Here is a 16,317-nt window from a genome sequence, read left to right as displayed (position 1 = left end):
ATTATTGTAGGATCTTTACCTAGACGGGTTTTTTGTTGTGGTTTGACACTATATAAATCAAACTGAATTGGAATAATCTTAACAGCAGTTTTAGTGTGAGCTAATATGCTAAACTGCTATTTTTAACACTAGTCATATATTATTCTAACCCTGGAAAAGTCCTGTAAGGTTCCAGTTATCACACATATTTTTTTAGTTCTGTTCACTTGACCCTCCAAAATCACTACCTAAACCATGAGGCAAACATATCAGCATTTACGCTCAGTTTTCTTATGCCGTACACTTCTTTATTTTAGTCTGATATTGATAGACATACTTACATTTTCACAGTCGTTGCAGTCATGAAGCCCTACTTTTTCAAAAGGCATTTTCATTTCTATGGAGAAGTTCTCAAACTCAGGCTTGACAGTTCTCAGAAGAGTCACAGTGTTCAGAGCAGCGTAGGCTTGCCTTGCATCGTTGTCGTATTCATCACCTCTCTTCCATGAGCCATTGCCTAGAATTTAAGTTTCCAGGGACAAAAAAAAACTACATTTACCAAATAATTTACAAATGTAATGCTTTGCTTGTTACATAGAGCATACATTTACACACAAACCCCATCAAATTAAACCTGTGAAGTAGAACTAAGAACTACTGAGTCTTTCTTTAATCGTTTCACATCTACTGATGCCTCACAAAGAAGAGAACTTGTGCTAGATCAATAAAATTGAATTAAAGTGAACTAAAGTAGTCTGCAATTATTCTAATTTGAATGAATTAAATGGGTAATGTCACTAATATCCATCCATCTATCCATTTTCTTCCACTAATCCAAGGCTGGGTCGCTTGGTCAGCGGCCTAAGCAGAGAAGCCCAGACCTCCCTCTTCCTGGCCACCTCCAGCTCGTCCGAGGGAACAACAAGGCATTCCCAGGCCAGCCAAGAGATACAATCTCTCCAGCCTGTCTTGGATCCCCCACAGGGCTTCCTCCTGTGAGACATGCCTGGACCACCTCAAACAGAAGGCACCCAGGAGGCATCCTTGTCAAATTTCCAAACCACCTCAACTAGTTCTTTTTGATGTGGAGTAGCAGCGGCTCCTCACCCTATCTCTAAGGGAGAGGTAACTCGTCCCTGACCCGGAGCCTCATGAACGCAACGACCACTTCGGACTAAATGATGTTATTTTTGTGCTTTTTATCACACACACATTTACACATCAAGTTACTTTTTGCACAATGCTCCGTCTTTATGTAGTCCTGTGTTGATTGTCTGTTGTATGTAGCACCATGGCTTCGGAGGAACGCTTCACTGTGTACACATGGTTTTACTGACAATAAAGCCACTTGACTTGACTTGAGTGGGCACTCCATCATTTTCCGTCTGAGGACCATGGCCTCAGATTGGAGGTGCTGATTCTCATTCCCTCACGTATCCACGAGAGGATAAAGAGCTGGACCAGTATTCTCTGACGGGAAAGAAAACTGCATTGTTTCTCCTGTATCCGAGGTTCGACTAACAGACGTAATCTCCTTTCCAGCACCGTGACATAGACTTTCCCGGAGAGGCTGAAGAGTGTGATCAACGTATAGTTTCAGCACACCCTCCAGTCCGTCTTCTAAAAGATGGGAACCACCACCCTGGTCTGCCAGTCCAAAGGTACCACTCCTGATCGCCATCGTAGAGGTGTGTCAACCAAGACAGCTTTACAACGTCCAGTTGAAGTCAGCAGTGCTCCACCAGCACTTGTACCCCTCCTGAGTCGCCTGAGTTTGCCAGAAACTCTTCAAGGCAGTCCACAAGTCTTTTTCCATTGCCTCTCCAAACTCTTCCCACACCTGAGTTTTTGGTTCAGTCATTGCCCGAACTGTGTTCCTCTTGGCCTGTCAGTACCTGCCTCTGAAGTCCCACAGGCTAACCAAGCCCGATAGGACTCCTCCTTCGGCCCAATGGCTCCCTTCACCTTTGTCCACCTGGTTTGGCGATTACCACCACGCAGGCACCAACCACCTTACTTAACTGGTACACACTTTAACAAACCTTGACAGACAATGCCAGTGCTTTCTAATAATTATTTACCTTAAATATGTATGTTAGACACATTTAAGGTAATGGATGTTAACTTACCATAAGAAGAGGCATTAAAGAGTTCAACATTAAAGAATATGCATTTGCCAGTTGTCATCTGTCGTTTGTGTGCAGCCAGCATGATCTCTCTTATTTTTTCTGCTCCCATGCACATAATCACCACTGCAGAGAAAATCAGACAGAGACAAAAAGTCATTTAATAGGCTCATCAGTTTATTTGGACACAATAAGTTATGAAAAGGGAAAATTAATTTAGGTAAGCTTTAGTGTAATTTACGTTAAAAGATAACCCAAGCTCCACAAATAATAGTGAAAATAATAACAATTCAGTCGGATTCACAGTCGGGTGGGTGGTGTGGTTTTGCCACACTTGTATACATTTTTCACACAGTCATCAAATAATCGTAGTTCCTGACAGATTTTCATTCCAAGCACATCAGATATTTAATGCATGTAATTTACTGTGTAGCCAGTTACAATCTTTCTCGATGTGCAGGTTAGTGCTCCACAATAGCATCGAACCCCACATGTCCCAGATGTAATTCTTTTTTGAGGAGCATATCATGTTAATCAAATTCTAACACACATACCTCACATAGCTTCAAATGATGAAAAGAACCATCAAAGTGAAAACAGTAAGAAATTTACTACAAGCCTATCTCCAGCACAGCTGCTGATAATTATTACTGTAAGCATCAGGCCTGATGTGCACGTATACACAGAGCGCTCTGTGGACTATTTCCAACACAAAATGTAACCAGTGGATGTGTGGTGTGTAATCCTGGATGCACGTCACTCTGATTAGAGCCTGCAGATGGAGCAGATACTGGACCAGCTGCCGTCAGAGACAGCTGGCTAAAGCTAATCAGCTGATGGACTCCATGCAGTGTGCTGCTTTTGGGCCACATTGGCACAATCAGTGCTGTTACTTAAACTGTATATTTTCAGTTTAATCAGTCATGTTAGTCAGACACCGTCCTCACATCTGATGGAGCAGATAAGCTTTTAACTTAATCAAGCTGTCTGTACAGAGTGCATCATGACTCATATTTCATTTCAAAATGTGATTCGATCTTCAAGATTAAGAACTTACTGATCCTGCTGGGCTGCTTGATGTCGCTGCACAACAGACTAAGCATTTAGGTACACACTAATGAACTGTAAGGAAAAGATTCATTACAGCAGCCCAGCTTCTTCCATTTCTCAGTATTTGGTGTTCATATGGAGATGTGGACAGGGGCCAGCATGGTACCAGCTGAGCATGCCTGAGAACACATCCTAAAGAGGAAGGTGCTCAAGAGGTATGTTGATCAGATACTGAACTGCACAGCTGACTCATATCAACACAAACAACCAAGTTGTCTCCAGATGTACAAGCTCCTGTTTCTAAGATGGAGTTAATACACTACATAGATGAAACCTATATTTCGTAACCTTTATATACTTAATATAATGTGTTGGTTTACCACCTCAATCACTGCCAGGGGCTTGGACTGTAGAACAACCAGGAAAACACGCAACACATCAACTACACATTTAAATAGTGCTTTTCTACTCTTGCTGAGCACTCGGAGCATTAAGAAGCTGTGTACCGATGAAACACAGTCAAAGCTAGGTGCAGGTTCACTGTTCACTGTGTCTTTCTCAGGAACAACACTCCAAGACTCCTGCACTTAGGGACACACCTCACTTGCTTTTACTGTATGTAACTGTATCCACTGCCACTCATTGTCATTTGATCAACATTATTGGATTATTATTATAATTATTATTGGATGTTTCAAGTTCTGTTGAGTAGTGGACTTCTATAAAATTGAAACTGGTACTGGTGCTTTTCTCCAAAGCACCTTCTAGTAAAAGTCTTATTCGTCCAGTCTCACACGCTTTCATACCAGGACTTTAGTCTAAAACTAAAACAGCTGCACTGGAGGCAACTTATCTCTCGAAGGCAACTTCAGCATCTTGTCTCGGAGGAGCCAGCGATCCTTCTTTCACAACCAAAGTAGTTGCATTGTGCAGACCATTACAATGCAGAGTTTATATGAGTCCTACATTGTTTCACTTGTTATAAGAAGTACCAGCTGCTTGGTGGCCTGACACACTAATATGCCCTGAGAAAAAAGAGACATGTGTGTAAGCAGTAAACCATAACAAGCTGATTAGAGGACGTTTAAGTTTAAACACAACACAACTGTGTCTTTTTCCCTTTTGCTCTTTGGAAAAGCTGTGATGTCCGTGGCACGGGTAAGCACATGCTTTGGTAGACTGGTGCTGAAATGGGAGTCGTATATGTCAGTGCTAGAAATGGACCACACTACGTTTTTTACAGTTTGATTCACTGCAAGTCAGGATCAGTGCTGGATTTGTATTTTTCTCAAAAGAAGAAAGCTTTACACACATACAGTGTGGAGACATTATTGTAGCATCTTTAACTTCAAATATAAAACGTCTTGATCCTGTTGTGATTTGGTGCTGTACAAACTGAACTGAGACATGCTCAGGAGATGCTGGTTCTCTTTGGATGCACTTTCATGTGTAACTTAATCTCAGCGAATAGATGAACAAATACAGATGCAGCTTCTTCTCATCTGTCCACGCTGTCCAGTGCATTTGTTCAAGCTCCAAAAAGAACTCTGGAGTTAAAGTTAAAGTGCAGAAAAAGTCACTAAACTATGAGTGAAACAGCAACAGCACTTTGTGAGCAAGTGTGCACACTTTATTCACACTTGTGGAATACTGATTTAATATAAAATTAAATTATTTTACATTTGACTGGTCTTCACACTCCAACACGCTGGGAGTCGGTGTTTCTCGAATGCCTTTGAAGTAAAAACTGACCACTTTTCAAATTGTAATTGTAAAATTTTTATTATTATTATTCAATTCAACAATGCAAAGTCCTCGAAAACTAGGAAAAAAAATTAATCAAATTAATAGAGTTCATATAAAGCACCCTGATTTGCATATTAATTGCAGGAATTTAAAGATAATCATCTGAAGAATTTAAGAAATCCATGTTAGTAAAGAGACTCCTCACTGCTCTGTAGACCGCAGAGCCTTTTCTGTTTACTTTAAATATTTAATGATCAAAATGAATGAAGTGAGCCGGGAGGAAAAAGTCAAATGTAACGAAGGATTTTGCTGGGTTGTATAAAAGGGTTTTTTTCCCCTCTGGTGTCCCAGTGATTAAAAATAAATAAACCAACAAACACATGGCTGCACAAACAAGGCTTGCAATTGAAAAACAGTAACCCCAGCGCCCCGTCTAATAAGGAAGATTCAGAGTCTCGCTGGAACATTCCTCACAACTCTGTCACTTAAACACACCTCCTGAAATATCCCTTGAGTCAGTGGGACAAACTTCACCTCAGTACTGCCAGCACTGTAGCACCCTTTAATTACACTGGGCTCTACACACTACTGGCCCTGTATATGCTCTGCAAGCCATTCCACGGGGCAGCGCTTGCAGCCAGCAATATTTCAAAACTTCTGGATTTTCCTTTTTGCTGGAGCGCTGATGCTCGTTACAAATGAACTCAGGAATGGGCCAGCACATGGAGCACTTACTGAGTGCCCACACTGTATTTCAGATGCCCTGTTTCGCCTGTTAGCTTTCGAAATATAACATAGTGAAAATGGGCAGAGGCAAATTGCAATGCCATTTCCATAAAACAACAAGCAGTGATGTTGGATGTGCTTGTCAGACAGGTGAACGGGATAAGGAAAAGAAAGGAGGGTGGAAATTAAATATGTATATGTAGGTCAGTTAAACAGAGTCCTTAAGATACAGAAATCAATATTTATTTCCTGACTAACTGTTTCTCCTTATTATTATAGTCCTGGGGTACATATCACTGTCTGAACCTTGCAGCCTGATTATCAAGTCACTTGTGGTCGCAGAGTCAAAGTGGATCTCGAGTCCTACCGGAGCCCTGGAGGAGTTCTGTCCTTCATACAGATTCAGGATCAGAGTGCAGGTCTCACATGGACTAACAGTGGAAATGAACCAATCACAAGAAAGGTGCTTTATTTTCAGTTTGTGTTAGAATCTTTATGATGTGATGTTACAAAATCATCTATAACAAATAGTTTGGGTTTTTTGTTTGCATATGTTGGGAGAAGCACATAGTTTTGAATTATTGGAGATAAATTATGAAAATTTCAGGGGCGGATCACGCCTCCAAACACGGCCCTTCCGTGTATTTTCTATATATGACCCGCACCCCCGGCCCAGTTCTACAAGCTGTTCGTTCGCGTTGATCCCCCCGTGTTCTCTCATTAGTACACGGGGGGATCTGCCAGGCCCGGGAGCTGCCGCCAGTCCCTATCGAGGACTTCGAACAACCGCAGCTCAATTCTTGATTAACCCTCTCAAGGCAGGTGTTGCCAATTTACAACAGTTAAAAACTAACAACCTGATTACCCCACATACATATTTTATGAGTTTTTTTTACTCAGAAGTACCACTGGAGGACTTGGTTGTGCATTAGCAACAAAAGGTTTAATTTGAGCATGAGAGCCATTTGCCTTTATATACTAAAACTAAGCTAAAACTAACCCCTGACCCTAACCCTACATCTTACATTGTAATTTTATTTGCATTTCAAACTGAGTATGAAACAATAAATTTTTTCAGTTATCAGGAAAATCAAACTAAAGGATCAAATTCCAAATGACATCACCTCAAAAAACCAATCAAATCTGAGAAGCTGGATCGTCAGATTATAACGGGCAAAGCTGACGACAGCCTGAAACTGAAGCTGATAAACATGTGATTCACTGCCTTTAATATTCATGGTTTAAAAGCATAAATGAAGCCTTTAGAAAAATAATATTACTCTTCAAATCTGTGCTTCACGCTTCATTCAACATAGAAACATGACACCCAGCTTGACTTAAGGTTTTATTGTACAATATCAGCTCTGGGAATTTGGGACACGGTCTAAAGTAATAACCCAACATGTGGCTCTCAGTCAAACAGAGGAAACATATCAAATCTTTAAACTTTTACATTTGATGAAAATCTCATCTGTGTCTTATTTTTCAATGGCAACACATCTGAGAAAGCTGGAAGAGTATGAAGGAAACTGCATATGTCAACGTTTACCTGAAGTGGGTCTGAATCTAGTGTTGTATACCACAGCCACAGCTCTATCCATAATGCAATTACAAACACACAGGCACTGCTTTTTCCAGACCTGGTGGAGAGAAACTGATGGCTGATGACATATTATTAGTTGCCTACGGTAACCTGAACATGTAAAGAGGAGCAGATGGTGCCCAGGAGGAGTATTAATGTCATGGTAGTGTTTCAGTTTTTGTACTTCTCACCACCATTCCTAGAGGAACTGATGAGCTTGGACTGATGAGCTGAGACTGTAGTTAAGCTGTAACAGTGTATAAACCTTTTTACTCTAACAGTAAAGAAACATTATTTCCTTACTGTGTAGATGGATAAAAATACATAGTTAACATTTTTAGAAAAACACAAGAAACAATGTAGAACCAGGTTTGCAAGCTTTGTTTTAGAAAACACCTGTTCAGTCTCACGTGATAAAATATCTAACCATGGCGTAATTCCTATTAGCAACAAGAACAACAGGAGACACCCAGAGAGGAGGCAGCGTTTAGCATTTAGGATAATATTAGCATATGTTAATCACATAATTTAACACTGATAATTAATGTTATTGGTTACAGTTTTTTTCAGTCGCTAACAAGCGTTTGTCCAAACAGTTGTCACATTTGCAAAACTCTAAACACAATTAGCACAGCATCGGTCTGTTGTGGCCATACCATTCACACATTTCATGTCGTGTTCACCCAATATGCAGTCAGTGAACACATTTCCACAATGCTTACATTTTCTTAACAGACAAGCTATACCTCCCAACAAAATTATGGACTGTTTTTGTAGTATCTACGAATGTTAACACACAACATCCCACAATCGCAAAAACAATATTCCAAACCTTAGATACAGTATAAAAACCTCTGCCTCTGCAATGATATCAGTACAAAAACAATATCAATATCAAAAACATATCTCAGCTGATAATAAACAAACAATTGAATAATTGACACACAGCTTATTTATGTTGGGTAAATTGGGCCAACCACAGCTTCTTCCATTCTGGCTTAGACTCAGTGGGGTTTATAAGGCAAGACCTTGAGGAGTGATGTTTTTGGAAACAAAAAAAAGACAAACACTGTAATGTCTGGTCGAGGAAGAGTAAGAGCAAGGGGCCCAGGGAGAAGAGCAGGCCCAAGGAGAGGGCAAGGTAGAGGTGTAAGAATGCGTGGTGGTGGCATTCCAAGGGCTGCAAGAACAGTAGTCAGTGATGAAATCCGTGCCACTATCATTGACCATGTAATCAACCATGGTCTTTCACTAAGAGAGGCTGGTGAAAGAGTGCAGCCCAATTTGAGGCGGTCAACGGTTGCCTCCATTATACGCATCTTTCAACAAACCAACAGGTAAGTATTGCATTTTACATGGATTGTTTCTATTCTCACTTGACATGTCAATATGGTCATACAGTAATGCATATGTTGAATTTTTTGTCTTTCTAAAGAATGCAACGTCTTCCACCCTCTGGGGGAAGAGGAAAGCTCCTCAGTAATGATCAGGAGCTTGCCATTGTAGAAATGGTTACTGCAAATAATGCAATAAAACTGCGTGAAATTCAAACTAGAATTGTGGCGGACCATGAGATATTTGACAATATCGATAGAATCAGCCTCACAACCATTACGCGGACATTGTCCAAACACAGAGTGCGGATGAAGCAGCTCTACACTGTTCCCTTTGAGAGGAACAGTGAGAGGGTCAAGGAGCTACGACGACAATATGTCCAGGTATAGTGTATATTCAATCCAATGTCCAGTTCTATAAGCTTTGCACTTTGCAAGTAGGTAACCTACACAATACTAGGTTACAGTACAGTATGGTATACAGTAATAACATGACTTACATAAACTTTGTTTCAGAGAGTTATGGAATTGGAGGCCAACCAGGCCCCTCATGAATTCATATACATCGATGAGGCAGGATTCAATCTGGCCAAAAGGCGTCGACGTGGACGAAATGTAATTGGAAAAAGGGCCACAGTTGATGTGCCAGGACAGAGAGGGGCAAACATTACCATGTGTGCAGCAATTGCAAATGCAGGATTATTCCTTCACAGATGTCAGGTTGGACCCTATAATACAGAGCGCTTGCTTGCCTTTCTCAATGATCTCCACCAGCGCCTGGTTCCAGAGCAGGGTCAGGAGGGTGAAAACATGAGGACCTTTGTAATTACCTGGGACAATGTGGCTTTCCATCACTCGCAAGCAATAACAACATGGTTTGAAGTCCACCCAAGACTGGTAAGTCTCTTCCTTCCACCCTATTCACCTTTCCTCAACCCCAGAGGAGTTCTTTTCTGCATGGCGGTGGAAGGTTTATGACCATCAGCCACATGACCAGATGTCCCTCCTTGAAGCCATGGATGCTGGCTCCAGGGACATCACAGTTGACGATTGCCAAGGGTGGAGCCGACATACCAGGCGGTTTTATCCCAGGTGCATCGACTTGGATAACATCAGATGTGATGTTGATGAAAACATGTGGCCTAACCCTGAAGATCGCAGAGATTAGATGCAACTTTTTTGCCTTTTTTTAGCCCCCCTCCCCCCTTTTTATCTTGGCTTTTTGCTGTTGTTTTTTTGTTCAGAATGCTCTTGTGTGTTTCATGGATATTTTGTTCACTGTAAGCAATACTGTAAAACTTTCTCTGTCCTATCATACTGTGTTTCTACTGTACCTCCTGTAGTAAACAGTAAAGAAACAAAAACTTGTTTGCTTTTTACTGGAATGCTTTTGAATGTGAACATTACTGTACATGTGGACATACAGTTACCAACCAAGACATTTCTGGTGTCAATATGGTGGATTGCATGTTTCGCATGCAAATACCTGTAAAACTGAAACATAAAAGTCTATGCAGTTTTTGTAATGTCAATAATAGCCAGTATTTTGAAACCTGGTGTACTTTGATTGACTGCATGTACCTTGTGAAGTGAAAACAAGTGTTATTCTTTGACAGACTAATTTCATTTTGAGTCAGATTCATAGTGTTTTTGTACAGTTAGTGTGTGCAGAGAAAGATGTGTTCTGTTTTGAAATGAAGAGTTAGTATATATTTAACAAAATGTATTTTTGAGAAGGAAATTATCCATTTGGCCAATTGTGTTTTGTAGGTGTGAGTCTGTGTTAAGAGTTTAGAAAAGTATCTGAAGTATGGGTAGGCGCTTGTTAGCGATTGAAAAAAACTGTAATATGTGCTCTCCTAACCAGTTTCACATAAATGAAACTCCTGCAGACAGGTTTGCTTGCCACATTTATTGGTTTACAAATTTTCAGTCTATTGAGGCTTCATCAGGTATAGGGTAAGGCAAACGTAAGGCTATAGGAAGCAACACCTGTAGAGCAGGTATTGCTTCCTGGATGGATGGATCATTTTTAAACTGTTGCAGTTTAAAAATGTTTAAAAAAGTTAGCTTGCACTTCATGTTGCATGAAGTGCAAGCTAACTTTGGGCGATACGTAAACATGTTCCAACAGAAAATCATCAGTTGCACATGCGCAGACTTTTTGATGGGCGGAGCAATGTAATCATGCACGGACTGATTTGCGCGTTTAGAACATAGAAAAAGTCCAAACATGGACGAACTAATTGCCAAATTGCACACTGGAGGAGAAGGCGCAGATAGAAATGGACTGTTACCTCAGCGAGGAGGTTGTAGACGGAGAAGACGATCCACTTGTTTGATGGAAAGTACATGAAAAACGTTGATGTCACACATGGCACAGGCTGTGTACACCAGCCACAAACACACCTTCAGAACACGTCTTCATCACCGCTGCTAATATTGTTAACCACCTGTGCACGCTGCTGAAACCTGATGAAGTAAACATGCTCGTTTGCCTGTCACAGAATTTTGTTTAGGGGGAATATTTGACCTTCTTTTCTTGTTTGTTTCAGTATTAATATAGATACTTTTTGGATTATGTATGTATGTATTTATTTATTTATTTGAGACACGCCGAATCGCACAAAAAACGTAGCTTTACGTCAGAGATTTCTTTTTATGATCGCTGCAAGAGACATTTTGATTTTTTATTTATTTGTTGTTTGGTCGAGTGTGTCATACAAACACTGGAACGACCTGTAAACACGTTAGTGGAAAAAAGAAGCCAGTTTCTGTCACAGCGGGACTGAACAGACTCACGCGCAGGCTCTGAATAGAGAACACAAGAGTCTTTATTTACAGCAACACCAGGTGATCTATTTACAAACTGGGGAAGGACGGGCTCCGGGGATCCGCACACGAACGGGGGACAAGACGCTGGAAGTCCACACACACTCCTAACTCCACACTCCGTCCACGCTCCACGCCTCACGCTCCTCTTCACACTCCACAGAAAACACAAAAGCTCACTCCAAACTTCACTCACTTCACTGTGTTACCTGAACTTCGCTCAGGTAACACAGGGGTTGGTCCAGGGAAGTCTATTCACAGAGACACGGAAGGATCACTACGGGTAGATCGCTAAGAAAACACGAGAGTAAGCTGAGCTGGGTTTACACTGACGAGAGTCGGCAACGGTCCAGCGACGAGAAGCACGGTGCTGCCATCTTATAAAGGGACTGGAACACTGTCGGGTGATGAGCCACAGGTGTGTGATTGCGACCAGGTGTGTGAGCCAAAGGCAGGAGCCCACAGGTGAGCTCCACCCAGGCGGAGGGAAAGAGAGGGAGGGAGAGAGCAGGAACAAAATCTAAACAAACACACATGTAGCCACGATGAGCCAACCAGGTAGACCAGGGGTCGGCAACCTTTCTGATGACGAGCGCATCTAAAATCTCCTCAGAGGTCAGTGTGCCATATGGTTGCATTAGCAATACATTTAATAATGCTCTATATTAACAGTTACGCACTATATAGAACCACTTTATAGAATCATATTTGTCCGCAGATGTTGGCAGCTGTCAGCGAATAGCTATTTGGAAACAAAAAAGACTTTTTAACCATAACAACAAATGAACTGTACAACAGAAAATACAAATGCTATTTATGGTCTCCTCACAACAATGATAAGAAAAATAAACTGGGCCAATATGGCATGTTTGTTATCTCTGAGTGGGAGACCATGTGATCTCTCCTCTCCCACTCAGAGACACAGGTCTCCCAGTGTCCAGCATTCAGAGGCTACCTGAGGAGTCGTGTGAGAGACAATCTGCTCACACAGACATGTAGAGCCAAATACTGTCAATAAGGCCTCTGCAATGTTCTGAAGACAGTTAAACTTGTCAGATAGTGACGTCCAGCAGGTGAACATGCAGCTCCATGAACACACACAGCTGTGGATTCCAGCTGCATCTGTAGTTCTGCAAACTTTGACACCACAGAGTCGAGGTTTTTATTTCAATCAGCTGCATTTTGATGTCATATTAACTCAGACAGTTAATGCGAGACAAATCCAGCTGCTCATTAAAGCTTCTGGTTTGATCAGAAAAGAAAACATTGGTCCAAACACCTGAAAGTCCCAAAAACACATAGTGAATTCTGTCTCGAGTCTACGGATGTATCCGTGTATCTCCGCGGTGCTGATGCTGCGCTGAGCGGAAAGCTCCTGAAGCTTTTGAAGTGTCGGAATGTAGAAAGCTAACAACGTCCCTCTCACCAGTAGCTAAGTTATTTTAACCCAATTACAAGTTGAATCTGGTAGTTGGGGTTGTTAGCTAAGATACCGTCATTAAGAAGCAGCACAACTAATGTGTCTATGCGAGCTGATTTGCGATGTGCACCGCTGGCGTGGCCATTTATTTTCTAATGCTCCTTCTCAGATTAACTCACTGCGTGTCGTGCGCAGGGCTGGACTGGGACAAAACATCACATAAATATTTAATAACAGCGAGACATTTTAAATGAGAATAAGAAAGTATATCTTTGTGCCCCCCTCTCCCTGTTAATGCCCTACCTGCCCCCCTGGCAAAACTTTGCTTGATCCGCCCCTGCACAGTTACCAGCTGTCAGCTACACAGAAAAGGATCCTGGTGTTATTTGTCTCTCAGAAACAGTTCATAACTTCAACTCTTTCATGTCACCTAAAAGGTAAACCAACTCTACTAACTAACATTATGAATAAAGTTCACTATCAGTAACTTCATAGCACCACCCAGCTGTAGAAACTCCATCATGCTAGCTAGCACGCAGTACGAAAAAGTCAGCACAACGAAAATAAACTCCACCTAAACTTGGTTCATATCTGACCCAGAGAGACTGCAGGTCATAACTTCTTACCTGAAGTTCAGTTCACCTGACACTCGGACCGGCGGCCGCCTCGCGTCTCTCCTCCTCCTGCCTCCCCTTTCTCTCATCCACCAGCTGGCCTCTGTGGAAGAGTTTTTTTTACACACTGGCCAGCATCTGGCCAATCCACCACCTCTCATTGTTTATTCCATTACAAAAAAAAATCATCAGCCCATAAAATCGAAAAATCACCATCGGCCCACCGAGCAAATGCCCGGTATCCCGATGGCCAGTCCAGCTGTGGTCGTGCCATTTGTTAACCCTTCGTGTGCCGACTGTGGCACGTGTGCCCAGGGGTGCCGACCCCAGGGTAGACACAGGGACCCTGACAGTTTCTCTTTGTTTCCATTATTGTGGTTTTTATTTATATATAATGCTTTTTTTCTGAACATAGGCTGCTGCTGTTCTTTCTTTCTGTTATGAGTCTGAGTAAATGAATCTCTGCATTTGGGCACACTCTGAGGAGGAGGCTGTTAAAACAGTGCGTTTATTTACTTCTGTTGACTGCTTCTGTTAGCTTCAACCACAAACTTACTCATGGACAAATAAATAAATAAATGGCTCTTGTAAAAACTATCAACGATAGGGCGGCCTATCGTCGATATATTCGCCCAATCACCCAACCTTAGTGCAAGCACATCACAAGATATTGTGAAATATCAATATCTACAGCCTGAATCTCATACATTCTACAAGAGCCTGAGGTTATGGTTAGGTGTGGAATATACGGCTGGAACATTTGTTACCGCGGGAGTGTCATCCTAATCCATTTCATCCACAATCCGGCAGGTAGCATAGGAACGTGGAAGGTCACCTTTCGCGTTCCCATTGAATGCCTCGGGACGTGACAAATTGTCGGTATATTACGTGTCGTGAGTGAGAACGGGCTGAGGTCATGAGCCACCAGCTGAGCCAAGGCAGCATGGATGCATGCTTTCATATGTTGCAACAGAATTTGAGACCAGACAATATTTCTTCGGTCATCTAACGGAAGTCTTCTAGCTAATGGAAGCACCTGTCATCTTATTACCTGATATGGGGGACAGGTAACATCTGAAAATAACACTAACTCTATTTTGAGTGATTTCATCAAAATGTACTAATTGGCTTTCATGAATAATAAAATGGGATTACCTGTGAGACAACTTTACACCTTGACTCTTACTGCTGAGCCGTACTGTTGGAATATATGCAGACTGTATTCTGATGCTATCAAAATAAGAACGGTCTGTTCTGAAAAGCACATCAAGCGTTGGTATGTTTATGCTGTTCTCCATTAAAAGTTAAGGTAAATTCACAACAAAAGCAGATTAAAGGTTATTAAAGGATAAACCGACCTTTATAAATATGGGTCTTTATAAATATAGTAAAAGAACACAAAACTCAAAATACCACAACACAAGAATCTGATTCTGTGGCTTTTCCAAGTAGAGACATGGATGTGAGGTGGTTGTAGCTTAGGGGGTAGAACAGATCATCTATAAATTAGAACAGCGGTCCCCAACCCCCGGGCCTCGGACCGGTACCGGTCCGTGAGTCGTTTGGTACCGGGCCGTGAGAGTTGAGGCTCAGGTGTGAAATGTCTGGTTTTCAGGGGTTTTATCGGTTTTCAGCGTTATTTTGTTATCGTTTTTATCGTTTACTCTGTTTTCCTGGGTCTTTTCACGTGTGCTATGAATAAATCTTCTTTTTTTCAGTACCGGTACTAGTTTTATTTTGTTATATTTATCCGCGACACCTCACGTGTCCGTGAAAATATTGTCGGGCATAAACTGGTCCGTGGCGCAAAAAAGGTTGGGGACCGCTGAATTAGAACATTGGTGATTTAATCCCTGGCTGCTACAGTCAGCATACCCAATGTCTTTGAGCAAGATCCTATCCCCAAGTTTCTCTCCAGTCCATCCAGAGAGGGATGTTGGAAAGTAAACCCTTAACCATAGAAAAACCTCATGAATGTGTGAAAGAGATATGTTGTATAAAGTGTTTTGAGTGCTCAGAACCAGCCATTTACCATTTACCAGTACTACAGATAAGAAGCTAATGACTCGGCAAATCCCTTTGAGTAAGAACTTTGCACTGGGAGAAAGAGCACCTTTTAACCGGAGCTCTCTGTCAAAACAAGCCTCAGTGAGGGCAGGTATTTGACATTTGAAAAGTTGCAGCATCAAACGAGAAAGCAGAGAGATAAGCACAGAGAGTCTAACCACTAACAGCACAAAGCACACACAAAAGTCTGTACTAGCTGAGGTCTTAATGCATCGATCATCCAGGTAAGGATATCCCAAAACTGGACGTGGTGTTTTCACAAAATGCTTTTCAGTAATGATGGGAAGTCCCCCAGCAGCCGGAGCTTATATCAGAATAACTAAGCTCAAAGTCACCATCACTCAAAAGGAAAGACTGAAGCTCGATTTTTAAAGTAGATGACTATCTCCTGGACACCTAAAGGCTTTGAATCCCATTTTATTTTTGGAAACTGCGAGAAATGCAGGACAGTATGAGGTCTTTAAGACATAACTGACCTGATCATTCAGGACTTGATACTGGATGGAGAAGGATTTTAAATTTAATTTGAGAGTAAGTCAGTAAAGAGAAGCTCATATGGGAGAAATATGAGCTCTCTTTTTAGTTCCTGTTAATATTCTGCCTGCTCTGCTATTAGAAAATGGCAACCAATACTACATTTGTCATGCGCCGCGGCGCGCGTGCACAAAAAGGATCCAGACGCAGACACCGCGCTAACAGAAAAGACACTTTATTGTAATAATGAAAGGCGACCCGGGAAAACTAGGGAGCAAAACAAGAAACTAAAAACCCAGGGAAACAATGACACGAGGAAGCCGGGATCGGGACCATGGGAGGGATAGAACGGGACCGTGGGAGGGAA

General features: G+C 41.8%; 1 protein-coding gene across 1 annotated transcript in view; it reads right to left on the bottom strand.

Annotated features, from left to right (window-relative positions):
* The window catches only part of npr3 (natriuretic peptide receptor 3), a 29,591-nt gene that overhangs the window by 6,369 nt on the left and 6,905 nt on the right, over nt 1-16,317 (bottom strand). The window contains exons 2-3 of the mRNA XM_082555327.1: nt 2,109-2,231; nt 321-496 (exon numbers count right to left, since the gene is read on the bottom strand). Coding sequence (XP_082411453.1) covers nt 321-496; nt 2,109-2,231 — 299 coding nt within the window. The remainder of the gene's footprint in view (nt 1-320; nt 497-2,108; nt 2,232-16,317) is intronic.

The sequence above is a fragment of the Aulonocara stuartgranti genome (genome assembly GCF_965226115.1).
Source record: "Aulonocara stuartgranti genome assembly, chromosome: 12".
Taxonomy (NCBI): domain Eukaryota; kingdom Metazoa; phylum Chordata; class Actinopteri; order Cichliformes; family Cichlidae; genus Aulonocara; species Aulonocara stuartgranti.
This window is presented reverse-complemented; position numbering and strand designations above follow the sequence as displayed.